We start from the raw sequence: 26991 nt of genomic DNA, 5'->3' as shown, positions 1-26991 counted from the left end.
ACCTGCACCCTGACTCCAAGCTGGTGGATACTCACCTGGTCCCACAAGGCGCTGTGTGCCCAGCTGCAGCCCCTCAGCCCCGATAGAGAGATACATCCATACAGGAAGCCCTTCCCTAAGTGAGCGGCAGCTGCTCCCCAGGCCCAGGAGCCTCCTGCCTTCTGACCGCAGCCTCCTCGCCATCGCCATCGCTGCAGGGCACAGTCCCTTTGTGACCAACTCAACTTTTGTGGAGTTGCTCTCTTTAAAAAAAAAAAAAAAAAAAAAAAAAAAAATATATATATATATATATATATATATATTTGATTTTTTACGGAGAGGAAGGGATAGAGAGTTAGAAACATCAATCAGCTGCCTCCTGCACACCTCACACTGGGTACATGCCCTTGACCAGAATTGAACCTGGGACCTTTCAGTCTGCAGGCCCACGCTCTATCCACTGAGCCAAACCGGTTAGGGCTGGAGTTACTTTTTTTTTTAAATCCTCATCAGAGGATATTTTTCCATTGATATTTAGAGAGAGTGGAAGAGAGGGAAAGACAGAGAGAAATACTGATGTAAGAGAATCATATCAATTGGTTGCCTCCTGCAGGAGCCTGCTACACCAGGGCCCGGGCCAGGGAGGAACCTGCAACTGAGGTCTGCCCTTGACTGGAATCGAACCCAGACCCTTTCGTCCACAGGCTAGGGCTGTGGAGTTACCTGTTCACTTTCCACCTCCAATCCAGACCTTGTCCCCAGGGGCAGGTATGTTCTGTTGACAGTGCAGAGCCCAGGCTGACCAGAGCCGGGCACAGGGACCACTCGCGAGCACTGCCAGAATAAGTGAATAAGACTTCGAAAATGAGTAAACGTCCAGTATTCAAGGAACGTTTTGAGAAATAATGTTATAGCCACAGACTGGGGCATTATCCAGTCAATAAGAATGATAGCACAAGCCTAATGGGTAAACATAGATAAGTATTACATTATATTTATTTAACTATATAATATCTATGTATGCACACATATACACACACACACATATAGAGGTGTATATAGTCTATCTGCCTATGTATGTATAAAGAAAAAGTATGTGTGTATATATATGTATGTACATACATATAGAAACAGGTGTATATACTTTGTCTACTTATTAGGAAAAAGTATGTGTGTGTATATATTTAGAGATTATACACAGGGTTGGGCAAAAATAGGTTTACATTTGTGAGTATGCAAAACAGAGTTTATTCTTGTATAATGTTTTATTAATTATTGTATTATTTTCCATAGGAACAACTGCAAACCTACTTTTGCCCCGCCCTGTATCTAGAGAGAAGGGAGAACATATGTAAAAAGAGAACAAATGTGTGTATGTCTGGCTATGCTACGGTCAGGCTGTTTCTAACGCCTTGGCAAGCTCTAGGGCGGGCTTGGGTTTAACGGCACCTGGATGGTTATGGACTAGACCTTCAATACACGGACTCCTTGGTGAGGTGGAACCGGTTGAGGACCACGGTTCTCCAAGGTTGCAGATCCCCACTAGCGGGGCTCTGGCTAGTGTGTTGTTGGGGGTTCAGGTGCCCGGCGTGCACCCTGGGGACAGCTGCGTACGCATTCCGAGCGGGGGCGCTGGACGCCTTCCTCGGCCGCTCCACCGGCGCGGGCAGCGGTGACCTCACACGGGGGCGGGGCCAGGATGGGGCGGAGGCGGGGCCGGGCAGAGCGAGCCGTGAGGGCGGAGAGCGAGCCATCAGTCTCGGCGCCGCCATGGCCACCGTGGACCTGGAGAAGCTGCGGATGTGCGGGGCCGGAAAGGCCATCGGGGTGCTGACCAGCGGCGGCGACGCGCAAGGTAGGCGGGGAGCGGAACCTGGCGCTGGGCGGCGGGCGGGGGCGTCCCCTATCCCCGGGCCCCTCCGCGCGCACCCGCCACCCTTCCCGGGACCTGGGGTCAGGGGCTGCCCCTGTCCGCTCGGGGCCTCCGGTCCCCCAGCCTCCCCGGCGCGCCCGGTCGCCCGCGTACGTGCCGCGCGCCACGGCTTCCGCGCTCCGCCCCCTCCTTGCGCGCCTGCCGGAGGTGTGTCCGTGCGCCGGCGTGGCCTGGGGACACGGTGCGCGGGGCCGGCGCAGGACTGGCCGCAGTCGCCCCTCCTGCCGACCTGGAGACCCCGTGCCCCTTCCCGGTGGCGCCTTCCAGACCTGTTTCCCTGAAGGCCGTGCTGAGCTGTGCAGGTGCCCGCGTACCTTGAGAGCCGGGCTCTTCCTGGTTCCTGAACCGCAACCTGGGGACATTTCCATTCCCCCAACCAAGGCCTCCAGGGCGGCTCTAACGCCCGCCCACCCACTCCCCATCCATCCATCCGGGCTGGCAGGCGTGGGGTGGCATCCTACCCAGAACAGCTCCCCACTCTCCTTTTGAGGCCTAGTGAGGAAGAGGGTACCATGGGGAGGTGCGCTGTCTGGGGCTTAGGGAGTTTCCTTTAGCTCAGACTTGTTCTCACCCCCTGAACAGGGGAAGCCCAAGGTGGTGGCCTGGCAGAGCTGAGCTGGTGCCCTGCCTTGGGGGGCGGGGGGGGGGGGGGGTGTCTATCCCAGCAGCCCCCCTCCTGCCAGCCAGGTCTTGTCCTGACTACTGCTTTTCAGCGCCTCTGACCTGGGATGGCCAGTTTGGCACCTGTTGTGCTGGGCCATGTGGCTGCACCCTGAACTTTAAAAAATATATATTTTTATTGATTTTAGAGAGGAAGGGAGAGAGGAATAGAAACATCAATGATGAGAGAGAATCATTGACTGGCTCCCTCCTGCACACCCCCTACTGGGGATGAAGCCCGAAACCCGGGCATGTGCCCTGGCTGGGAATCGTACCTGGGACCTCTTGGTCCATGGGACGATGCTCAATCCATTGAGCCACCACAGCCGGGAATACAGCCTGAACTTCAGGAGAGGCCTTAAGTAGACCAGGAGCAGGACTGAAAGGGATAGAGCCAGCACCCTCAAGCTGCACAGTGGGCTTGACCTGTCTCCCTCCAGATTCGAGTGCAGACACACACCTCCATCCCTTCCTCAGGCCCCCGACTCCCCATTCCCCACTCAGAATGGGGAAGAGGCGTTCACAGGTCAGGGAAGGCAGAACGAATTGGCCTCTGTCTGTGTTCCTGCCTGTAAGGGGCCCTCCTGCAGGTTCAGGTTGAACCCTCAGGGCCTGGCCTGGTTGGCACTCAGCGTGCCCTTCTGCACGTGCACGGCCCCTCATGGTCAGAGCACTTGCTGCCAGTTCCTCCCTAGAGCCTGACGAGTGAGGCCAGGCTGGGGTGAGTTGGCTTGGAGGGTGGCCTTGGGGAAGCTTCATCCTGTGAGATTAGACTACAAGAAAGGACACACCCTGAGAGGGCAGGACCCACCTCGCCAGACAGGCACAGGGGCCCGGGAGGCCCCCAACTCCCATGGCTCTTGCAGGCTGAGCGGTCTCCACCCCAGGCTCCTGTCTGCGCAGTGGAGACAACAGCACCCAAGGGGGTTGGCAGGATAAATGACCTGCATTTAGATCGGAGTGTAAAGTCTTAGTTGTGGCCCTGGTGCCTCACACAGAACGGGCAGCGCTTCCTGGACACGGCTGGAGTGTGGCCATCGGTGCACCTGCTGGCTGGCCTCGTGCTTTTCTCCGCAAATGTCGCCTCTCCCCCAGAGCCCTGGCAGCCTCCACGCCTCTCCTGTGTGCTCTCTCCAACTTGCAGGTGGTAGCCATGGTTTCTGGTTGGAGCTGCACGGAGGAGGACTGCCCAGACGCCCCCAGTTTCGGGCTCTGCAAATCCCGGGAGGACGGTGTCTGCCTTCCTGGGTCCCGTGTACGCCCTCTCGGTCTGTCCTCCTTTGTCCTCTGTGTGGCCTCCCTCGTGGGCGCTGGGCTCACAGCAGCTGGGGTGGATGAAACTTACCTCCCAGGTGCTACAGTCTGCATTGGTCGGAATGTGTACAAACCAGCCAACCTCACGGAGCGAAGGGCCAGAGCTGGGTCCTGGTTGAGCCGACGTTGACCAGCCCTGTGGCCCGGCCCAAGCACTTCCCTTGGGCCTCGGTTTCCCCTTTTGTAAACAGGGAGGAGGAGGCAAGACAGGCCACCTGGCAGGTTCCTTCCAGTCAGCCTGGAAATGGCGTCCTCTGCCCGCTCGGGGGCCTCTCCCTCCTTTTGACCACAGGAAGTGTGAGTTGTTCAAAGATGTCAGAGGACTTTGCAGAAGGAACTAGAGACTTGTAAAATAGCCCGGCTTGTCCACCCTTCCACCCCTCGGTCGCCCGCTGTGGGGCACCCCCTCCCAGCCCCCAAAGAACAGTCAGGACCTGCCTCTTTCTGGTGACCAGTAGGATATTGATGTCCTATACTTGCAGGTGAAAATTTCGCTCCCCGAGTCCCCTCTCATCTCGTATGTCCCAGCCAAGCTCTGTGTCTGCATGTCACCTGTCCCCTGTAGTGTCCTGCTGAGCCCGGCAGCGTCTCATGATCGAACTCTTTGTACGCTGAGAGCTGACTGGGACCAAGTCACTCTGGTTACATCGTGGACTTCCTCCAACAGGAAGTCATGGGATGCACCTCCCTGGCCCTCTCGGAGGGGCGTGGGGCGTGGGGTGTGGGTCGCATGCCCCTTCAGCCGGTACACCCAGCTACTCCCCTGCCCACTCTTCTCATTGGCCCAGGGTTTATTTTGAGGACAAAAAGCAGATTAAAGGATCATTTTAAATGCCTTTTAAGAAGGCTATGTACAGTGAGGTGTACCGGATAATTCATGCCCTCGGGCTGCCGTCTCCATGGCATCCGGTTCTGGGCTGACAGTCGCGAGTTTTCATTTAACATTGTCTGGTTTTCACCCTAACGCTGGGCTCCTTTGTGTCTACTAGGCTGGCCTGTGAGATGGCGTTGGCCCCAGGCTGGCCTGTCCAGCTGCTGGCCACGTCAGGGGTGGGCGACTGGGAAGACATCTGGGTTGTACGGTGGGTTGAGTCCCTGGCCACTGACTCCCCCCCACCCGCTCTCCTCACCCTGTTCCGGCTGCTGGCCCCCTCCTGCCTGCCAGAGGTGGGGCTTGGACCTTGAGCCTGCAATGGGCACACAGTGGCCTCACCAGCGAGGTGGCTGGGAGAGGCAGATAGCCTAGAGTGAACCACCTGCTGCCAGCTCAGGGCCCCCTGGGGTGGGGTTGGGGGCGAGGGCAGGAAGCTTTACTGCTGTCTCATCTTCCTCAGTGCCCACCACCCCACCCGAGAAGGCAGGGGGCCAGGGGAGCCTGCAGCCCTCGAACCCCCCCGACCTCAGCTGCAACTTCTGATCCAGGTTCCTGGGGCACCCCAGCTGTCTGGGCAGGGGGGTGCCCCTGGCTCCTGCCCCCAACTTCAGCCTCTGCTATCCTAGTTCCATGCATTTGGGGCACATGAGACATTTACAGTTCCTTCAGAATTGGGGTTCTCTGACTTCACCCCAGTGTGGAAGCTGCGAGTGTGGTCTCTGTGGTCTGCCTGCCTTGGCGTCTGGGTGCCCCACGCCAGGAGCCCTGGCACTGGATGTGGGGCCGTGGGAACCTTTGCTGTGGGTGGACACAGGGCGGCTCACTGTGCCCCAGGAGGGGTTGGTGCCCCCACCTGCTGGGGCTCTGGCAGGTCCCCACCCTCCCCCGGAGACCCGAGCTTCTCATCTGTAGACGGGGATGGTGCACATGCCTGTCTGCTGATGTAGGAGCCTGGAGTCCTGAGCCTGCAGGGGTCCTGCCTGTCCACTGGGTCCTCCTGAGGTGCTGTGAGGCCCCCTCATGTTGTCTCATTCCTGCTCGCTCCCCTGGGCCCTGCCTCCCGGGCTGGAGACCTGGAGACCAGGAAGATGGGTGTGACAGGGTAAAGGTTGGGAGTCCTCATCTTGGAGTCACCATGTGGACCACACAGGTGTTGGGACCCTGGAAGCCATGGTGCCCCTGCAGGATGCCCGAGCAGATGGGCACCGCCAGCCTCCATGACTTCAGGGACCAGGAAGGTGGCGGGGGGGGGGGGGCCTGGGGGGCCTGGCCACACGGGCATTTGCATAGGCCTCCAAAAGGCTTTTGAAAGCTTGGGTTAGACCACAGGATGAGCCCATGTGCTCTGGCTCGGTGCCAGGAACAAAGGCGGAGGGGGGAGGGTTAGCGGGGAGGAGCAGGGAGGTCCTTGGGGAGACCAAGCACCGGTCTCCTGTGATCTGGCCCTGGACGCAGAGTCAGAGGGCGGGACCCTGGGTGGTGACCATTCTTTTTTGTTGTTGTTAATCCCCTCCTGAGAATATTTTTCCCATTAATTTTTAGAGAGAGTGGAAGAAAGGGAGGGAGGGGAGAAACATCTATGTGAGAGAGACACATCGATTGGTTGCCTCCAGTGTGGGCCCTGACGGGGCAGGGGTTGGAACCTGCCATCCAGGTACCCGCCGTTGACCAGGAATTGAACCCGAGACCCTTCGGTCTGTGGGCCGACACTATCCACTGACTCACACCGGCCAGGGTCTTGGCCGTCGTTCTTTCTTTCTCTCTGAAGACATAGGGTCCCTGCCTGCCTCTTTTTTCAGAGCCACAGGTGTCTTTGACGCATGGACTCTCCGTAAAGAAGGTTTTGGTCAGTGTGGGGGCTGGGCCCACTCAGGATGCCCACACTGGGGCCACTGGCCAGGGTAGCTGACCTGGCAAGCTCCAGGCCTGTGGCAGCTACAGTCCTGGCTGTCTGGAGACCAGGGAGGTGGGCGTGGCATCTCCCCAAAATGCCCTCAAAACATGGGAGGGGGACCGTCACGCAGGGCCACTCCTGGTGCTCTGTGCCTCTCGAGGGGCCTCCCATGAGGGCTTCGTTCAGGCTGCACCTTGTGGAGGGGCCGCAGGTGGACACCTCTGCCCTCTGTGGGTCTTGGAATCGGTTGTGAGGGAAGGGGCTCGGAGCACCCCACGTGCTGCCTCCTCCAGCACCATGAATGTCCCTCTTTCCAGCGACCTAATCTGCAGGGGAGTTGCTAGGCACAAGGGCGAGGCTACGGGGACAGGGAAGAAGGGTGGCCACCCCAGCCTGGCAGCTCCCCTGTGTGTGTGCGGGCAGGAGGGCCAGAGTGCCAGCCTGCTCAGCCACACTGCCTGAGGCTGCCGACCCCCCAACACCCTATGCCCTCAGGGTCGCTGCCTCCTTCCTGTTTCACGGAGCCCACCTTTGGGGGCCTGGGGCAGGGGCTGATGCTCAGGCTGCTCCTGAGCTGCCCCCCGGGTCATGGTCATAGTGGAGGCTGGGCGGAGCAGGGGCTCGATGAAGCCTGAAGTGACAGGTGTTTGCACACACCTGGTGCCCACACTCAGGCTGCGTGAGGCCCAATGGGGAGTTTCCTGGCTTAACTCTGGGCAGCTTATTTCCGAATGCTCCACAGCTACAATGACTGGGGTTCACCCTGAGACCTGGGGCTGGACCTCCCACTCCAGCTCGGCGCCCCCTGAAGAGGGTGCTCCAGGGCCCTGACATCCGTGCATGCCCACTGACCATGTCCCCCCCGACTCCCTCCCAGGTATGAATGCCGCTGTCAGGGCCGTGACGCGAATGGGCATCTACGTGGGAGCCAAGGTCTTCCTCATCTACGAGGTAAGGCCGGGCGGGGTCCAGGCCCCACACTGCGGGGAGTGGGGGGGCGGGTGGGGGACACCTCCCTGTCTCACAGTGGTCACTTGTTCAACTCGAGGCTCAGGCCTAGAGGGAGGGGAGGGTGATGAGGAGGCAGAATGGCAGGGAGCCGGCCCCTGCTCTGGGGTGGGGTGAGGAGCCTTCCCCCCAGTCTGGGTGCTTGTGACGTGGGCCATGTCCTGGGAGATAGAGGGCGTAAAGCTGCTGTCCTCCTCCTGTGAGGCCGGGGAGCTCAGCCGCCACCTGTCATCCTCCAGCCCGGTCCCCCTCCTCCCTCCAGCACCCCCGTACCCCTTACACACAAACGCTGTGTGGATCACCCAGGTAACAACAGCAAACAGCCCCCTTGGACAATGGCAGAGTATTGTTCTCTTTTGTTCTCACCAAGTTGGTGCCCCCTTTGCCTCATGCCCCCGCCCCCCAATGCCTGTGTCACATTTGGGGCTGACGTGCTCACAGGCACACATGGAGAAATTCCTCCATTGTCTTGTGGTTTTCTGGAGGCGCCGTGTTATTTTGTTTTCATTTTTTGGGCAACCAGAAGCTAACCCCAGCCTCTCTGCTCTCCCGATGCCTCCCTCTTCCCCTGTGGGCTGTCCCTGCCCCTTCCCCTGACCCCAGGTTGGGCCGGGCCACACCCAGCTCCGGCCGCATGAATGAATGAATGAACAGTAATTTGTAGGCCCCTGCCTCCTGCAGGGCTCCGACCCTCAGCCCAGGACTGGGGGGCTGGGACCCTGCAAAGCCCCAGGTTGTCTTTGGGAAGCAGGTCTCCTCAGAGTCTCAGCTGCTGGGCAGGTGGGGCCCATGCCCTGATGATGGTCTAGAGTCTTCTGGGGGACAGGGAAGGCTCTTGGGAGGGGCCTCGGGTTGTGGCCTCCAGACAGGGACAGGTGGGTCCAAGCCCTGCCTGAGGTTGCCCACCTGTGACAGGTGTGTTCCATCACCTCTTTGATCCTCAGTTTCTTTTGTTAAGTGAGGGTACCAATTCATTCTTTGTGGGGATGTTAAGGCACAAAGCTAATGCAGTGTTGTGAGTTAAAGCACTTTTCACCGCCGACAGCGAGAAGGGCTCCGTGAATGGGAATGGCTTTTATTCACCCAGGAGTCCAAACTGGACCCATGGGCTCAAAGTTGACACAGGAGAGCTGCCAGCAGTGCACTTGGCCTGCAGCCAGCTCTGGGCTGCCTGGGCGCCTGCCCTGGGGGTGGGGAAGGGAGCGGTGACACTAAGTGGGTGGAGGTGTGCAGAGACATTTTATTTTTAAAATATTTTTATTGATTTCAGAGAGGAAGGGAGAGGGATAGAGAGATAGAAACATCAATGATGAGAGAGAATCATTGATCGGCTGCCTCCTGCACGTCCCACACTGGGGACTGAGCCCACAACCTGGGCATGTGCCCTGACTGGAATCAAATCGTGACCTCTGTTTCATAGGTCGATGCTCAACCGCTGAGCCACGCCGGCCAGGTGAGAGAGACATTTTAGAAGGTTCAAGGCTAGAAGAGGAGGGTTGTGTCTGTGAGACTTTTTTGTAAATAATTTTTTTTTCAATTACAATTGACATGCAATATTATATTAGTTCCAGGTGTAGAGCAGGGTGATTAGACATTTATATAACCTATGAAATGACCACCCTGGTAAAGCGACCCATCTGATACCATATGTAGTTATCACAATATTGTCTGCTGAGCCTGCATTTGTGGAGGTGGTTGGGTGGTGCTTTGATGTGGTCTGAAGCTGTCCACTGGGTGTGCTAGCTCGGGGCTGCCTGGGAGGTCAGGCCAAGGTCAGCCACTGCCCATGTCCTGCTTGGGAATCCCCAGCTTGAGTTACAAAATAATCTGCAGGCAGCCGCTCCTTGTGCTGGGCTTGGAGGTGCTTGGGAGAGGCCAACTGTGCACCAAGGCTGCCTGCAGCTAGTGCCTAGCCTGGGGCCACTTAGCAAGAGGTGTGCCTAGGCCAAATGCTGCTTGTTTGAGAGATTTTAGGAAATCTGAAGCATGAGCCAAGACAGGCTATTTGTATGGAAAAGTCACTGGAAATGACTTCAGAGGGCCCGAAAGTTGGGTGGGGTTAGGTCACAGGGAATCACTGGGGTGGGTGAACCATGTTAACTAGGTTGATAGAGACTCAGATATGCTGCCTGTCTGCTGGCTCTGTGGTCAGGGGGCTCATCAAAGGAACAATGGCTTCTGCCAGCACCTCTGTCGGGGAGAAAGCTGCCTTTGTCCAGGCCTGGATGGACAATTCGGCCCCCCCACCCCCAAACCCCGTATGTTCTGGTGCCTTTTGAGCTGCTGCTCTAACTACTGAGCAAGCCAGCCAGGGCACCCTCCTGATTTTCAGCCTCCACATCTGGGTGTGGGACCAGCATTCAGCGTCTCCACCCCTCCTACCAGTCTTGATGTGGCTTTTTCTCTGTATCCTTAATTGGAGGACTTCTGTTCAGCTGGTTTTCAGGCAGTTCTGAATGATGGTGGTTCTGTCGTTTGGTTGTAATTTTGATGTGGTTGTGGGAGGAGGCGAGGACCACATTTGCCTTTGCCGCCATCTTGACTGGAAGCTGTCATCTCTGTCCTCTGCCTTCTGAATTCAGCAGAAGTGGCATTCTGGAGCTTCTAGGGCCACCCCAAAAGATGCCTGAAACCTCCTCCCAGGTCTCAGAATGGATGTTGTGGGGGAAGCCAGCTGCCCTAGGAGACGTCCAGCTGCTCTCAGACGGCCATGCTGAGGGTAGCCCAGGCTAACCATACGGAGCCGCCTGCTCAGTTCCTGTTGTTCATGCCATCTTAGCCCAGGCGCATGGTTTGGAGGCTGAGAAGCCCACGATCTGCCGTCTGCAAGGTGCAGAGCCAGGAAAGCTGGTGGTACAAGTCCCGTTCCCAGCCTGATTCCGAGGCCTGGGAACCACGAGCAATTGCCGCTGTCTCAGCTCCAGCAGAGCTGTGTGTGTGGGACTTGGATTCGAGCTGGTGTGCAGTGGCCAGGGGCCAGGCTGGCGCTGTGCTCGGGCTCTGTGCCTGACCCTGGGTTTTGCAGACTGAGACCTGCCTGTTTTGTAGCTGCTTGCTCCAGGCAGTGCCTGCTGTGGCTTTTCAGGTCATTTTCCTGTTTTTCTGTGCTGGGCTGGTGGTGGCAGGGCTGGCTCATATCCTTGTGGCCACATTCCTGACCAAAGGGTCGGGGAGGGAAGGAAGGGAAGGACATAGTCTGGCCTAAGCCATGGAAGATAGCTTGGTGGTCCCCAGCCTGGGGGTCTCACTCCTCCTGTGGCCCTGAGAACCTTCTCCTAATTTTGGTTCCTGGAAGAATGGGCACCTGCCCTGCCAACTCCGGCTGGGCTGTGGGGCTGGTGAGGGAACCTGTTATGTCCTGAGTTGAAGAAACATTCCTACCTGGGACTTCCCTGCACTCTTTCCTGTGTAGTGCTCCACCTCCACCCCCAGGGGTGGGAGCATTTGCCCCAGGCTGCCTCCGGGCCTTGCTGCCCAGGACGCTATAGGCTTAGGCGACAGAACAAGGTGGGATGGCCTAAAAGGAGGAGGCAGAGGGAAGGTAGATGCCCAGAGCCAAGCTGGGCTCTAGCCCCAAGCAGGGGCAGTGGCTCATCTACCACTTCACCGGAGGGACTGGAGGACTGCCTGGAGGAGGCAGCCCTGCTCATCTCAGCATGGTGGTGCCGTCTTTTCACTATTTATAAAATGCACCTGTCCTCTATCCAGACTGTATAAAGAACTCCTACTGATAAGGAAGGAGTAGTCATGTGTCAGAAAACGGACAGGGCACCTGACCAAGCACTTCTCACAGACGTGGTCCAGACGATCAGTGGCTTATGTCATAGAAAAAGAGCAAGTGGCCTGGCTGGTGTGGCTCAGTGGTTGAGCATCAGCCCTTGACTCATGCACCAAGAGGTCACTGGTTCGATTCCCAATCAGGGCACATGCCTGGATTGCAGGCTTGATCCCCAGTAGGGGGCATGCAGGAGGCGGCCAATTGATATTTCTCTTTTATCAATGTTTCTATTTCTCTGTCCCTCTCCCCCTTTCTCTAAAAATCAATAAAAACATTTTTTTAAAAGAAAAACAGTAAGTGGTCAACTAGGGAAATTTAACACACAACCAACTGCAGGGACCCACATGCAGACCCCAGACCCCAGGATGGAGACTAGCATGGCCGGCGCTGTGGGCTGGAGCACCCAGAAGCCCGGCTGCGTGGCTGGCGGGTGAGGTCAGCACAGCGGGCGCCACGTGAGCCTCTGGTAGCTGCTCAGGCACCAGCTCTCAGGAGCCCTCTCGCAGGAGATGTGTGCGTCCTTAGCAGCCTCATTTCTAATAGCCTTAAGCTGGAGACCTTCCCCATGTCCGTCATCGGTGGACAGACCATGACTGGGGCACACACAGTGGCCTGGGGTACAGAGCGAGCTGAGACACGGTTGTGCACGGCGATGCGGGGCCTCGGAGACACCAGGTTGAGTGAGAGCCAGACACACAGAGCAGACGCTGCTGTCACTTCTACATCTAATCGATGCCCGTAGGAGGCAGGACAGCGGGTTCCTCCGGGAGGGGTGGTCTTGGAAGGGCAGAGCGCTGCTGGGCACTCGCCAGGTGGGCCACCTGTGACGGGAGCGCATTGCCCTGTGAGTCACACTCTGTAACAAGTAGCTTCTCAGTCCTGCAGAGGTTCCGGGAGGCCCACCTGGTGCCCTGGCCTCTCCCCTTGACTGTTGGCCACCCTCCAGCTTCATCATCCAAGGCCCTGGGGCCTCGTGGTCAGGACCCAGGAGCCTGCTTCCTGCCGGATGGAGTGTTGGCCGGGTTCCCAACCCCCTGCTCGTGGACAAGGGTGCTGTCCGGCTGCTGTGGGTGCCTGTCTCATGCCTGTGCTCCTCGGTTTCAGGGCTACGAGGGCCTCGTGGAAGGAGGTGAGAACATCAAGCCAGCCAACTGGCTCAGCGTCTCTAACATCATCCAGCTGGTAAGGCCTGCCGTGAGCCCTTTCCACCTGTGAGCACGTGTGTGTGCACACAGACACAGAGAGGCAGACGCACACAGAGACTGCACAGAAGCGTACCCGTCCCCCAGGGACTGGCTCAGGCTCACCAAGTCGTCTGGCTGCCGTGGGTTGTGGAGTGGCAATGGCCCTGGGGCGCCTCCACTACAAGAGTTCACTCTCAGCTCCAGCTAAGGGTGCAGGGAGGAGGGGACACTGGACAAGGCCTGGCGCGGCATCTGAGTAGCCTCCCCTTCGTCACCACTCTGACCCGCCAGTGACCAAGGCCCAGGTTTCCCTCCAGCTGACTGAGGGCAGGGGCGGGCACCTTGCTGGGCCAGGACTCCTAGGAGTGGTGGTTTTGGAGTCATGTCTCTGTGGGGAGACCCTCATCCTCCCACAGAGCTGGGACAGGGGTGTAGGCCTTGTCACCTGTTTACCCCAGGCCAGCTGGTGACACCCGGCTTATTCAAGTGGCCAGTCATTATCACGAGCCACAAATGGGTCGGTGGGCGCAGTGGGCAGGGGGCCTGCTCACTTGGTTACCCTTTTTGAACTTCCCAAGACTGACAGGTGGATAGTCTCCTCCTCCTGGTATGTTCCAGGAGGAAGGCCCGGGGAGGGGGACCCCGGCCCAGGCTTCTGGAGGAGGCCCTGGACTTCGCCCTCTCAGTTCTGCAGGGTCCACCGTCCCCCCCACACCCCCCAGTACAGGTCCCTTCTGCTGCCTTGTTGGTCAAGGCTCCCCTCTCCTTTGCACAGGGTGGCACCATCATCGGCAGTGCCCGCTGCAAGGCCTTCACCACGCGGGAGGGACGCCTGGCAGCCGCTTACAACCTGGTCCATCGCGGCATCACCAACTTGTGTGTCATAGGTGGGGATGGCAGCCTCACGGGCGCCAACATCTTCCGCAGCGAGTGGGGCAGCCTGCTGGAGGAGCTGGTGAAGGAAGGTGGGTCAGCGGCCAGAGCCAGCTGGGAGGGGAGTCGGGGGGGGGGGGGGTGCTTGGAGGCCTCAGCACCTGCCTCACTGCTGGTGGCAGTGGGATAGGCAGGACGAGGGGAGTCGGGGAGACGCTGCCTGGCTGCTGGCCAGAGGAGTGGGCCTGGCCCAGCCCAAGGTCAGACGACCCTGGGCAGCTGCAGAAGCTGTCGGCTGGGTGTGGCTGGTAGTGAGGTCAGTGTTTGAGCCGGAGCCCCTGGAGCCCAGCATCAGGGCCCCCCAGGCAGGGTGGACAGCAGCCCCAGGCTGACTCCCCCCACGCTGTGTGGACAAGTCTTGTCTGTAATTGATTCCGGACTTGGGTTACGGACGTTGTCATAGTTTGCAGAAGTGTAAGAGTTAGCGTTTGATAACACCCAAGACACATAGCTGCAAGGTTGCCAGATGGAAAGCCGGCTTGGAGTTCAGTCTGTGCCGCTCGTGTGGAGCCTGGAAGTGGGGTGCGGTCACTCTGAGACTGCCCTGGAGGTCTCCTGCTCGGGGTGATGAGTCTACACTCAGCTTTAGGGGTTCAGTGGCCCCTCCCCCCTTAGGAGTCCCAATGCAGGACCTGGGTAGGGGAAGCTGAGCCTGGGCACCTTCCTGGGCCACACTGCCTGGTGGACGGGGGTGAGAGGTGGGGTTTCTTGGCCCCCATCGTGGCCAGTCGGGCCTCAGCTGGCCTCCGCTGCTCCTCCCCAGGCAAGATCTCAGAGAGCACGGCTCAGACCTACTCCCACCTGAACATCGTCGGGCTGGTGGGCTCCATCGACAATGACTTCTGTGGCACCGACATGACCATCGGCACGGACTCGGCCCTGCACCGCATCATGGAGGTCATTGACGCCATCACCACCACCGCCCAGAGGTGAGCGAGGCCCGCAGCCCCCACTGGCTGGGCCAGGCTGCCAGGCGGGCAAGCGAGGCGGGCAGGCTGGGGATCCTGTCCTCCTGGGAGGGGCGAGGCCGCCCTCTGCAGGGTCAGCAGGGGCCCTGGGGATTGGCACATCCCAAGGGGGGTCATCCGACTGCCGCTGGCCAGTGACGGCCAGGCCCGGGCAAGGGAAATGGCCTTCAGCCCTTGGAGCAGAGGTCAGTGAAAACCAGCGCGAAGGCGGGTCAGGAACCCAAGGCCACATTTTGCTCAGATAGGTGACCACCATGGGAATAAGGAGAGTGGTCGGTCCTGCTGCTCTGGTGTCCAGTGTCGCCGGGCACCCCCAAGGGGAGCTGGGCTGCTGGCAGTGTGGCTTGGCCCCTGGGCTTGAGGGAGGCAGGTCCTGCTGGCCTGTGAGGCCGGCCGTGCAGCTCAGCTCCCAGAGGCTCAACACTGACCTTTCGCTCTGTTCGGTGCCCACAGCCACCAGAGGACGTTTGTGCTGGAGGTGATGGGGCGGCATTGCGGGTAAGGGGGCCCTGGCCAGCTGGGGGTGCGGGGGCGACGGGGAGCAGGAGCCAGGGTGTGGCGCCTCCATGGCCCCGGCACAGGGCAGGTGCTCATCTAACACTGGGTGTGCGCTGGGGGGTGGGAGTCTGTCTCTGGGGCTGGATGCAGGGAGGACAAAGGAGGTGAGGCTCAGGTGACTCGGGTCTGGGGCCCGGGTTGCTGGGTCCAGTCCTGAGCAGGTGGCCCCTCCGCTCCTCTAGGTACCTGGCCCTGGTATCCGCCCTGGCCTCTGGGGCCGACTGGCTGTTCATCCCCGAGGCACCCCCCGAGGACGGCTGGGAGAACTGCATGTGCGAGAGGCTCGGCCAAGTGAGTGGGAACGGCGTGCTCACTTGTACCATTTGCCTCATCCCCCTTCTTCCCTTGCTGCCCCCCAATTCCCAAGCCTGTGGCAAGGACCCCGCCATCTGCCTCTCCCCGCCTCCAGGAGGGCCACAGGGTCCCTGTCGGCCCCTCCTCACTGGGGTGTGGTCCCTGCGGTGTGGACCCCCGGGAGGGTGGGTGTCGGGACAGGTGTCTGAGGTTGCTGAGCTCCCGGATGTCTCTGACCCAGACCCGAAGCCGAGGGTCCCGGCTGAACATCATCATCATCGCCGAGGGCGCCATCGACCGCAACGGGAAGCCCATCACCTCCCGCTATGTGAAGGACGTGAGTGCAGGAGGGGCCCCAAAGCGGCCTGGATCCTGTGGGTGGGAGAGGGGTGGGGCTCAGCGGGTCGGGCTCCCTTTATCTTCTGTCCCCAAGCATCTGCTGGGCTCCTTCCCCTCCTGGAGGGCTTCCTCAGTGACAACAGATGTGTGTGTGTGGGGTGCCTGGGCCCCCTAAGAAGCCCTGGCCCCAGAGGCCAAGGTTTCCCCCACACCTCTTGGGCACCCCCCCCACTGGCTGCTTTTCACTGACCTCTGCTCCTAAGGCTGAAGGCTATTTCCCTCGCCTGGGCCTGACCGTCACCGACCAGCAGCAGCCTTCATTCAGACATATTCCCTACAGGCCAGGCCCGCCTGGGACTCCATGTCCACACACTCACACGGGTAACATAAACACACATACACAGAAACACATCCAGACACTCACATGGAAACACACACACAGACATACACCCTGTATATGGAAATAACATCCACACACTCACATGGAAACGTATACAGAGAAACACACACTCGTGTACCCAGAAACACATCCACACATAGAAACACACATACACAGAAACACATCTGTGGGCATGAACCCTGGGCTGGCTCTTTGGGGACCCTGACATGCCAGAATCCCTGAGGCCTGGTGGGGAGGGGCAGGGACCAGGGTTTGGGGTCTGTGGGTGGTGAGACAGTGGAGGTGGGCAGCGAACCCAGGGACCCCCTTATTCTCTCCCAATGAACAGCTGGTGGTCCAGAGGCTGGGCTTCGACACGCGTGTGACCGTGCTGGGCCACGTGCAGAGGGGAGGAACCCCCTCGGCGTTCGACCGCATCCTGGTAGGTGGGGCTTTGCTCTGGTCCCAGTGTGATGGGGGGCGGAGGGGGCGTGCATGTGTGGTGTGTGCGAGCATCTCCTCACTGTGCCGGTGCTCATGGGTGAGACCGAGGTGTGCCCCCTCCGTTTCTCTGTGAGGGGGAAACGCAGACCTGGGTGGGGACCTTGCCTCCTGGCCAGCCCGTCCCTGCCCCATGAGTCAGCAGCTCCCGGCCCTCCTGGGAACGGCTGTGGCAGATCCCTGGGGGAGGAGGGCAGAGTGTGCAGGGGCCAGGCCTGCGCAGGGTCCTCCGGGGTCCGAGTCTGGTGGTTCCGAGTCCAGCCCATAGCATAGTTCCTATCCAGGGGGCACCGAGGCGCTGGGGAGCGGGGGTGGGGGAGGAGGGGGCCTGGATTCTGGCCTGGGGGTGCTATTGTCATTCTGATTACTGCTGGGCCCCTCTTGTCCTCTGCAAAGTGGGAATCTCCTTGTAGACAATGGAGACAGGGCCTGGCCAGGGGCAGCCCCATGGGTGGTAACGAGCCTGTATGCGAGGGCTGGGCCCCTGTGCTGGCATGAGGCTGGATCGCCTGCTCTGACCCTCGAAGAGCTGAGGCCGCTCTACTGCCCTGAGCAGCCCATGGCCTCCTCAGTCTCCGCAGAGCAGTGGGGACACTGGCCTCAGAGGGCCTTGCCCACCTGGCCAGGCACCTCTGCACTCTATGCGAGGCCTTGGGGACACTCAGGACAGTCTCCTGAGGGGTCTGGGACATAAGGGCCAGGCACCGACCCTCCACCAAGCCTGGGCAGCAGAGATGGCCAGGGTGGGTCCGGGGCCTCCCCGGCTTGCAGGAGAGCAGGCCGGCTGCTGTTTCGTGGGAGCCTGTGGGAGACACGAGTGAGATGCCTGGGTCAGAGGCGAAGGACAGTTTGTTCTCGCAGCCAGAGCAGCGGCATTGTTCACTGGTCCCTGAGCCCAGCTCTGCAGGGTGACACCTGCACGCACACCTGTGTCGAGTTATAGGGGAGACGCCTGAGCTCAGGGAACCCCAGTCTTCCCGAACGAGCTGCTAGTGTGGTGCTCTAAGGGGGACAGGCACTTTCTTCTGTGGCTGTTACTAAAACAAACCCGCGCAGTTGGAGACTTGCTCCCAAGACGTGCAGAAATCCAGAGACCTGGACACTGTCTGCAGGACCAGCCTGTCATATCTCACTGAGCAGAGCTTAGCCTTGCTTTCCTGCACACCTGTCTGTCCCTGTTGGCTGGGCCAGGACCTGCATTTGTGATTTGTCCCCACGGAGGACAGCCCCTACGTGGTTTAGCTGGCCCAGCCCACCAGCCCGCATTCATCATATACATGCACGCAGGAAAGCCCTGACATGCAGGAGCCCCATCAGAAACCTCGTCATGGTAGAAAGAGCCCTGGAAACCTGGCTCCAACCCTCGCCCTTCCCACCAGGCTGAGTGGCCGTGGGCGAGTGGCGTCACTGCAGCCTGGAGGGGCAGGGCCACACCCTCCTAGCAGGGCTCTGTGAGACCCCGTGAAGCGGTGTCTGGATGGGCTGTTGTGAATGGTGGTCATACTAAGTCACTGTTTCTGTCGCCATTTGTTCTAGAAGCTTTGGCCAGTGTGTGTGGGGGGGGGGGGGGGAGGGGGAGTGGGGGTGGTGGTGGTGGTGGTGGTGGTGAAGCTCTGAAAATTGAGGGTTTGTATGTGGTGTGGGGGCTGGCTCAGTGTGGCCCTCAGAGCAGAGAAGGGCCAAGCCAGTCTATTTTATTGGTTTTTTGTTTTGTTTTTTTTTTTTTACAAAGAGGGAGGGAGAGGGATAGAGAGTTAGAAACATCCATGAGAGAGAAACATCGGTCAGCTGCCTCCTGCACGCCGCCTACTGGGGATGTGCCCGCAACTAAGGTACATGCCCTTGACTGGAATCGAACCTGGGACCCTTGAGTCCGCAGGCCGAAGCTCTATCCACTGAGCCAAACCAGTTAGGGCCCAAGCGAGTCTATATGTACATGTGTGTGCATGTGTGTGTGCACGTGCCTGTGCCTGTGTGCATGTGTGCACATGCCTGTGTCTGTGTGCATGTGCGTGTGTGTGTGTGTGTGTGTGTGTGCACTCTGAGGGTGGGCTGCGCCTGCCTGAGCCCCACTCCTCCCCCTCAGAGCAGCAAGATGGGCATGGAGGCGGTGATGGCACTGCTGGAGGGCACACCTGACACCCCGGCCTGCGTGGTCAGCCTGTCAGGGAACCAGTCTGTGCGGCTGCCCCTCATGGAGTGCGTGCAGGTGGTGAGTATACGGCCTGGGGTCTTTCTGGCTCTCCCCTCCCCCCAGAGCTACCTGTCCTTCCAGGCCTCTCAGGGCTTCAGCAGGCTGCCCGCACAGCCCCTTCCCAGCCTCGCCTCCTCATGTGTCACATGTCCCAGCCATCTGGGTGTGCGCCCCATCCCCACCCCCCCCCCCCAAGCGGGCCTCAGGGTGTCTGAAGCCTGCAGTCCTGGGGAGGGGAATGAGCATGTCCCCAGCGTGAGACGAGCCCTGAGAGAGGGGGGAGCTAAGCTGAGGTCACTTAGCTTCCCAGAGCCAGTGGCCATGGACCCACCTTGCAAACTGGGTGGTTGGGGTAGGCATTTGGGGCAAAGATGGGAGGGAGGGGGAGTGGGTGGCCGGAGCCACTGGGTAAATCCTGGCAGACGGTGTGGGGACATTCGATGTGGATGGAGCGGGGGCCACTGGCAGAGAGAGTGGGAGGTGAGCGCAGAGAGGCTGAGAGGCTGGGTGTGGGGATCTCGCCCTGGCTCCACAGGTTTGGGGGGCCCTGCAGCCAGGGGAGGGTGGGGTGAGAGGGCACACCTGGGCTTCTCTGAGGCTTCTCTTGAAAGAACCTCCTGCCATGATTTCCACCAGCTCTGCTGCTGAGCAGACTGGACATTGGCTATGGGCCTGGGGGCCAGATGGGCCTCAGCCTCCATTCCCAAGGCCCTGGGGGGTGGGGGCCAGGGGCTGAGGAGGAGCAAGGGTGGTCAGGGAGGACCATGGGCCAGGCCAGGTAGGACCGCTCGGCCTCGGCCAGCTTTCCTGATTGCTGGCCTTGGCAGTGACCGCTGCTGGGCAGGCCTGGGACAGGCCCACTGAGCCAAGTGGCTGCTGTGTATGCTCCAGCCTCCTCCTTCAGTCTGTGCTTGTCCTTTTCTTTAAGACGAAGGAGGTGCAGAAGGCCATGGATGAGAAGAGGTTTGACGAGGCCATCCAGCTCCGTGGCAGGTGAGGGCTGTGTGGGCTCGCTCCACGCAGACCCCTGGCAGCTTGCACACAGCCAGCCCCTGACATGCGGGACATCAGAGCTGTAGAGATGGCCTCTGCATCTCCCGAGACCCTTCCTCCCACGTGTGTGTGGCCGAGCAGTCTGCAGTTAGCAACGGGGCCTCAGTGGTCCCTGCGGAGGGAAGCAGGCAGGCTGTGGGGTGGGGTGGGCCGGAGCTGCCCACTCCTGGCAGGTTGGATGTGGGTCCTGGCTTAGCTGAGAGGCATTGGTGTTTTATGGGGTCTTCCACCGTCCAGTGATGGCATCCGGCCCAGGTTTGGGGCAACGAGAGAGGAGGTGGGTTGCACCATGTCCAGCTCCTTCATGCTTAGTTGTATGACCATGGGCTGTGGCTGGGGGCTGGGAGCGGGCTGTGGGTGTGGGCTTCATGGTGCATGACCGGCTTTCGTTCCAGGAGCTTTGAGAACAATTGGAACATTTACAAGCTGCTTGCACACCAGAAGATCTCCAAAGAGAAGGTGAGGTGGTGTGAGTGGCAGAGCCTGTGGGCTCAGGGTCTGCCCATGGGGAGCAGAGAGCTCCGAGCTGGCTCAGCTGGGCTGGGCCCCTCCCTCCTGTGTGGGGTCTGAACTGTGAGCTGGGAGGGTCAGGCTCGGCCTCTGCTGGACCAGCAGATGTCAGACAGCCAGTGTCCGGGCCTGGGGATTATGGTGGCCAGTTGCTTACCAGACAGTTGCAAGAAATTAAGTCAGGCCCGAAGACTTAGCTCAGGAGAAAAGGGGTCCGACATTCACGAGCCCCTTCAAGACAACTACAAACAGGATGACAGCAGGACTTGTTTCTGAAGTCCTGGGGGGCAAGGACAGGGTCCCCTTAACACAGTGTTGGAGGGTGGGGTCCTGGATCTGCTGCCCTGGGAGCCTCGGCCATGGGGGGCCGACACGGAGTGGCAGCTGCCTCTCGGCAGAGGCCGTGGGGTTGGTAAATGCTGTGGCCGTTGTCACTAATGTCACCGATTTGAGGGCACCCCTGCAGAGTGTGTCTAGCCTGGGGAGCGTATCACCCTCTCCGCATCTCCTTTCCTGGTCCATCTCTCCAGGCCCCACACAGCAGAGGGGGCTGCACGTCCCCTCCCGGAACTGGCTGGGTGTGCCCACCTCTGGGGCAATGCGACGCTACCAGGGCCACTGGAGCCGCACTGCCTGGTGAAGCCCTGGCCACGTGTGGCCACAGAGCTCTCGGCATGAGGCCGGGTTCCAAGGACGGTGGGAGATGGGTGTGAAATAGCCCGTTAGTAATTTCTTTCTTCCTTTCTTTTTTTTTTTTTTTTTATAATACATTGTGTTTTGTTTTTTAAAAATACATATTTTTATTGATTTCAGAGAGGAAGGAAGAGGGAGAGATAGAAACATCAGTGATGAGAGAGAATCATTGATCGGCTGCCTCCTGCAAACCCCCCACTGGGGATCGAGCCCACAACCTGAGCATGTGCTCTTGACCGGAATCGAACCTGGGACCTTTCATTTCTCAGGCCGACGCTCTATCCACTGAGCCAAACCGGCTCGGGCCTGTTAGTAATTTCTTACATCGATTCCAGGTTGAGGTGATACTATTTTGGCTATATCAGGTTAAATTAGCCCGAGTAGTGTCACCTGCTTCTTTGTACTTAATGTGGCCTTTCTCTGCTTCTGTACCACTCACCAAGGACTTTGAGGTGCTGTTGCTGACCCCTGAGTGTGGGGTGATAGCCGAGGCTTCGGGCAGGAGTGGACTCTGGTCCGAACCCGCCCTGCCGCCACCACAGGAGCGCTAGCCCCGTAGTGACCACATCCTGCTAATGCCTGTGGCCAGGCCTGCAGGTTCTGAGCACGGCCTGCACTGCAGCCTTTTTGCTCTTCATCAGCAGCTCGTGGCGCCCTGAGGACAGATCCTTGTCACTCCTGGGGGGCCTGGTGCTTCTCGTTGACTTTTGTGTGGCCAGCCGTCTCTCCCAGCCCAAGTTCACGCTCTTGTCTCTGTCCCCTTCTCCGAAGACCCAGTTCTCCCTGGCCATCCTGAACGTGGGGGCCCCGGCGGCTGGCATGAACGCGGCCGTGCGCTCGGCGGTGCGTTCCGGCATTTCCCAGGGTCACACGGTGTATGTGGTGCACGACGGCTTTGAAGGCCTGGCCAAGGGTCAGGTAGGTGCCAGGTGGTGGGTGTCCTGGTCATTGGCTGATTATTACCCCCCCCCCCCCACCCCCCAGCTTGCTTACAAACAAACCAGGGGCTCCGGATGCCGACACGCAGGGATTGGCCAATTCAGGCCCATGAAGAAGAGAGATCGAGGATGAGGGCGAGGGGCGAGCTCCCGGGGAGGGGGAATGGGTCCAGGCCGGCTGCCTGGCCCAGGCTCCCGGGACCCTGCTCTGTTCCCCTGTGGGCGTGCTGCCCCTGGGCACAGGTCCGTCACCTGAGGTGGAATCCGAGAGCACCTCTGGCCTGTCCCCTTGAACTTGTGCCTCCCTGCAGGTGCAAGAGGTGGGCTGGCACGATGTGGCCGGCTGGCTGGGGCGTGGAGGCTCCATGCTGGGTACCAAGAGGTGAGTGGCTGGCAGCTGGCTGCCATGGGCAGCTGGGCGATCAGCGAAGCTCAGCGGGGAGAATGGGGGCTGCAAGGGGAAACCCACCCTGGGCCCTGGGCTAGGTCCCCCTCTGGCTGGTGACCTGCCAGGGCATGCTATGCAGTGGTTCTCAACCTTCTGGCCCTTTAAATACAGTTCCTCATGTTGTGACCCAACCATAAAATTATTGTCGTTGCTACTTCATAACTGTAATGTTGCTACTGTTATGAATCGTAATGTAAATATCTGATATGCAGGATGGTCTTAGGCGACCCCTGTGAAAGGGTCGTTCGACTGCCAAAGGGGTCGTGACCCACAGGTTGAGAACCGCTGCGAGCCTCCGGCCTGGGCTTCCTGGCTGAGGGCTCACCTGGGGTCACCTGCGCAGGGGAAGGCTGCTGGGCGGCCCCACGTCTGCTAAGAGCTCACTTAGGCCACAGGGGGAGGGGCTCCTCCATCACCTGACAAGTGCCTGGCAGGGGCACTGGTGGGCCCCATGCCCCATATGCCTCAGGCACTGAGCCTCTGCTTGCGCCTGTAACCAGGTCAGGTGCAGGTCAGGTGCAGGTCAGTGCAGTGTGTGCGTTTTCGTCCGGCCTGGCGGTCTGTGCAGACACTGAGTGTTCGTCTCACTGTCTCCCACTGCAGGACGCTGCCCAAGAGCTACATGGAGAAAATCGTGGAGAACATTCGCAAGTACAACATCCACGCCCTGCTGGTCATCGGCGGCTTCGAGGTGAGGCCGCCGCAGGGGTGCCGTCTGGGGTGCTGAGGTGGCCCTTCCAGGAACCCCGTGTGCAGGGAGGTTCTTGGCAGGGTCCAAGGAAAGCGGTGTTTGGTCTGGGGAGGGTTTTTGCCTTCTCTTGAGGCTTCGCAGTTCAGATGAAAGCTGGCAGCCCAGACGCTGGGGTTGGGGGAGCAGGAGCAGGGGGAGGAGGGCTGGAGGGAGGAGCAGGGCAGCTCTGGCTGAAGGACAGGGAGCAGTTCGCGTCTGGCCCCTGAGGTGGGGGTAGGGCACTCTGGGCAGGAGGCCTGTGTGGTGGCCGTGCCCAGGGTGGTCTTGGGTGGATTTTGAGCAGTGGGCACTGCTGTGTGGCCCGGGTGCTGGCAGCCCTCGTGACTGGCAGACGCTCTTGCTTTCCCCGGAGGAGCCCAAGCCCCCTGCAGACCGCAGGGAGTGGACAGGGTCAGGGCAGGCCCTGCAGGCCTCCTTCCTGTCCTCCCTGGACCCCACTGTCCCTGGCCCAAGGGGCTGCAGAGCTCCTGGGTGGGGCCCGTCCCCCTGCCCCGGCCCAGCCTCTCTGGTCCTGAGCCCCCGCCCCCCACAGGCCTACGAGGGGGTGCTGCAGCTGGTGGAGGCCCGTGGCTCCTATGAGGAGCTGTGCATCGTCATGTGCGTCATCCCAGCCACCATCAGCAACAACGTGCCGGGCACAGACTTCAGCCTGGGCTCCGACACCGCCGTCAACGCCGCCATGGAGGTAGGGAGGGCCTCCTGGTCCTGACCCCAGTAACCTAGGTATTTTATTTCCTTTTGCTCAATTCTCTATTCAATGTTACAATTCTCTTTCACACGCTGAACTGTCCCGAGTTAGGGTTATTATATCACATTCTCCTTGGCATCCAAGGCCACACGTTCACAGTGACCTACACCGGCAGCAGTGACCCCGCTTACAGGTCAGGGAAGACCTCTTAGCGATGTCCCTGGCCTGCACCCAGTAGAAGCCAGTGGCTCTCCTGTTGTCCCCGGGGCACGTGGGGCGTGGGGCTGCCCTGGCCTCCTGTGACCCTCAGTCAGCTTTGGGGAGAGACCTGGTCTCTGCAGCATAGCGGGTCCCGGCTGCCCACTGGGGAGGACCCTGACCACCTCTGGCGCACCCCCCCCCCCCCCAGAGCTGTGACCGAATCAAGCAGTCGGCCTCGGGGACCAAACGCCGGGTGTTCATCGTGGAGACTATGGGCGGCTACTGTGGCTACCTGGCCACCGTGACCGGCATCGCCGTGGGGGCTGACGCCGCCTACATCTTCGAGGACCCTTTTAACATCCAAGACTTAAAGGTGAGCTGAGCCTCAGCCTCCTTCCTCCACGCGGCTGAGCAGGTCCCCTCCTGGTGCAGAGGCTGGGCCCGGCCAAGGAGCCACGGCTCAGCAGGTGGTGCTCACTGCCTGTGAGGCGGCCTGGCCTGTGACCCTGCACCCCTTTCCTCTTGCAGTCTCCCACTCTGTGTCCATGTTGTGGCTCCTGTGGCCTCATGGCCCAACCAATACCTCTCGGTGCCCTCTGCCACCTGCAGGCCCCCGGGTCCCCCCATCACCCCTGGGTCACGTTGGCTCCAGCTGTCAGTCAGTCTGGAATATTCCTGCCCAGACAGCCTGCCTTCTGGCTGCAGTGGGGGCAGTACTGGCTGCTGCCCCGGCCCCGGCTCACCGTGTTACTCACGCCTGTAGGCCAATGTGGAGCACATGACGGAGAAGATGAAGACGGAGATCCAGAGGGGCCTGGTGCTGCGGTGAGGCCCCGGGTGGGCCTGGGCCCCGGCAGGGGGAGGGTCGGCCCAAGCCTCGGCAGGTGCTTCCAGACCCTGGCCGTGGGGTCAACAAGGTGGAGGTGGCCTTGGAGAGGTGGGTGGGGTCAGCGTTCCCAGAGGCCCGTGGCCTGGCCCAGCAGGCCCCCACTTCACTCAGGCCCCCTTTCTTCCTCTCCCCAGAAACGAGAAGTGCCATGATCACTACACCACGGAGTTCCTGTACAACCTCTACTCCTCCGAGGGGAAGGGCGTCTTCGACTGCAGGACCAATGTCCTGGGCCACCTGCAGCAGGTACGGCGTGGGGAGCACGGCCCCTGGCCCCCTGCCTCCCTCTGTACCTGGGCGAGGGGTCAGGACACAGCAGGATGAGGCCTTCCTTTGTGCACATCTTTGTGGAGCAGGTCATTGGCTGCTTCGTCCTCCCCCCCCGCCCCCGGCAAAGTGCTCATCATCTTCAGGTGGGAGACCATGCTCCTGTCTGCTGAGGCCTCCCCACTAGCTAGGAAGGGCCAGGGCCCCTGTGGTCACCTCCATGCCATGTCCCCACCCTGCATCAGCCTCCTAGCGGCCCTGCAAGGAGCTGGAGCTGTGGGGTTTCCCAGCCTGATGCGAGGGCTGTATGCACTCCGAGGCTGCTCTCCCCTGGGGGTTCCTGGCTCACGGGGACCTATCTGCTGCCGCATGCATAGTCCCACAGAGTCATCCCATCTGGTGACTAGTTAGCCCACTGCCTTGGCCTCTCGAAGTGGCTTTTAGGTCAGATTTGAGGTGGAAGAGGGACCAGGGGTGCAGCAGGCAGTGGGTATTGCGTGAGAGCTCACCTGAGGTCACAGCGGGGCCAAGTTTTGGGACTTGTGGGGACTAGGCCTGCCTTGGCTGGGTCTCGTCCCTGCTGGCCGGTAGTCTCACCCACTGTGTCTGCAGGGCGGGGCTCCAACCCCATTCGACCGGAACTACGGGACCAAGCTGGGGGTGAAGGCCATGCTCTGGATGTCGGAGAAGCTTCGGGCCGTCTACCGCAACGGTACGTGGGGTGGCGGCTCGGCGGACGGTGCCTCCGCCGGGCCCTGGGGGTGGCTGCAGCACATGCCTGTGTCCACAGGGCGGGTGTTCGCCAACGCCCCCGACTCGGCCTGCGTGATTGGCCTTAAGAAGAAGGCGGTGGCCTTCAGCCCTGTCACCGAGCTCAAGAAGGACACTGACTTTGAGTGAGTCCCTCTGAAGTGAGGGTGGACCCCGGGGCCCTGACTTCCCTGGGCTGGTGTGCTGGGACAGGGGAGGGTTGGGGTGGGCCAGCCGGACTGTCAGGTCCGAATGCACAGGCTTCCCACTCTGCCCCTGGTGCTGAGCCCGTCCTGGGTGCAGGCCCCGGAGGGCCACCACTGCCAGGGGCCACTCATGTCGGGGCCGGGCAGGGTCCAGGGTCCAGAGGAGGGGGTGTGGTCCCGGGTCGGGCTCTGGCCAAGGAGGTGCCCTGACCCCGGTCCCGCCCGGCCCCAGGCACCGCATGCCCCGGGAGCAGTGGTGGCTGAACCTGCGGCTGATGCTGAAGATGCTGGCACACTACCGCATCAGCATGGCCGACTACGTGTCCGGGGAGCTGGAGCACGTCACCCGGCGCACCCTGAGCATTGACAAGGGCTTCTGAGGCCGCCCCGCTCTCCCGACGCCCGGCCCTCCCCGCCAGGCTGCTGCCCCTGGCGCCTGCGGGCAGGCAGGCAGTGGGCAGGCTGTGGCGTCTCAGCCTTGCCCTGGGGGATCATGGCCCCATCCTCCAGGACAGAGCACCCCGGGTACCATCTTCCATTCCAGGGGGACACGGGACGTCCTAGCTTGGACAGCACTGTCCTTCCTCCTTGGACCCCTGCATGGTCCTGAGTCTCCCCTCACGGTGGCCCTTCGCCCTCACCGGCCCTTGGGGTCCAGCGCCGTCTGTGTGCCAAGGGGCGTCTGTCCCCAGGGCCTTGCTGTGACCCTGCTCCTGTGCACTGGACACTGGCTGAGCAGAGCCTGCCGTCTTTTGTAGGAATAAACTCACCCAACAGTGGACGCTCAGTCTCCTCAGAGCAGGGCCC

The 26991-nt window shown here is 60.4% G+C and overlaps 1 protein-coding gene across 1 annotated transcript; it reads left to right on the top strand.

Annotated features, from left to right (window-relative positions):
- Positions 1–1700: 1700 nt before the first annotated feature.
- PFKL (phosphofructokinase, liver type) lies at positions 1701–26965 on the top strand. Its single transcript, XM_070407092.1, has 22 exons — positions 1701–1834; positions 7532–7605; positions 12545–12622; positions 13400–13589; positions 14321–14486; positions 14979–15023; positions 15266–15374; positions 15619–15714; positions 16445–16537; positions 18683–18808; positions 19719–19783; positions 20239–20302; positions 21818–21964; positions 22296–22366; positions 23036–23123; positions 23716–23868; positions 24281–24445; positions 24836–24897; positions 25096–25207; positions 25841–25940; positions 26019–26124; positions 26417–26965. The coding sequence occupies exons 1-22, from the start codon at positions 1750–1752 to the stop codon at positions 26562–26564; spliced, it is 2343 nt and encodes a 780-aa protein (XP_070263193.1). The 5' UTR covers positions 1701–1749; the 3' UTR covers positions 26565–26965.
- Positions 26966–26991: the final 26 nt, after the last annotated feature.

Source organism: Myotis yumanensis, unplaced genomic scaffold, assembly GCF_028538775.1.
Source record: "Myotis yumanensis isolate MYYU_CA2020_CCGP unplaced genomic scaffold, mMyoYum1.0.hap1 SCAF_2, whole genome shotgun sequence".
NCBI lineage: Eukaryota > Metazoa > Chordata > Mammalia > Chiroptera > Vespertilionidae > Myotis > Myotis yumanensis.
Note: the sequence above shows the minus strand (reverse complement) of the source record. Positions and strands in the feature narration are given on the sequence as shown.

Excerpts from the sequence above, each read along its gene's own strand:
- PFKL (XM_070407092.1), top strand. The coding sequence starts at position 1,750 with ATGGCCACCGTGGACCTGGAGAAGCTGCGGATGTGCGGGGCCGGAAAG. Across the intron at positions 15,715-16,444 it reads CCTCCCGCTATGTGAAGGAC|CTGGTGGTCCAGAGGCTGGG; the intron begins GTGAGTGCAGGA and ends CCCAATGAACAG. Across the intron at positions 18,809-19,718 it reads TCATGGAGTGCGTGCAGGTG|ACGAAGGAGGTGCAGAAGGC; the intron begins GTGAGTATACGG and ends CTTTTCTTTAAG.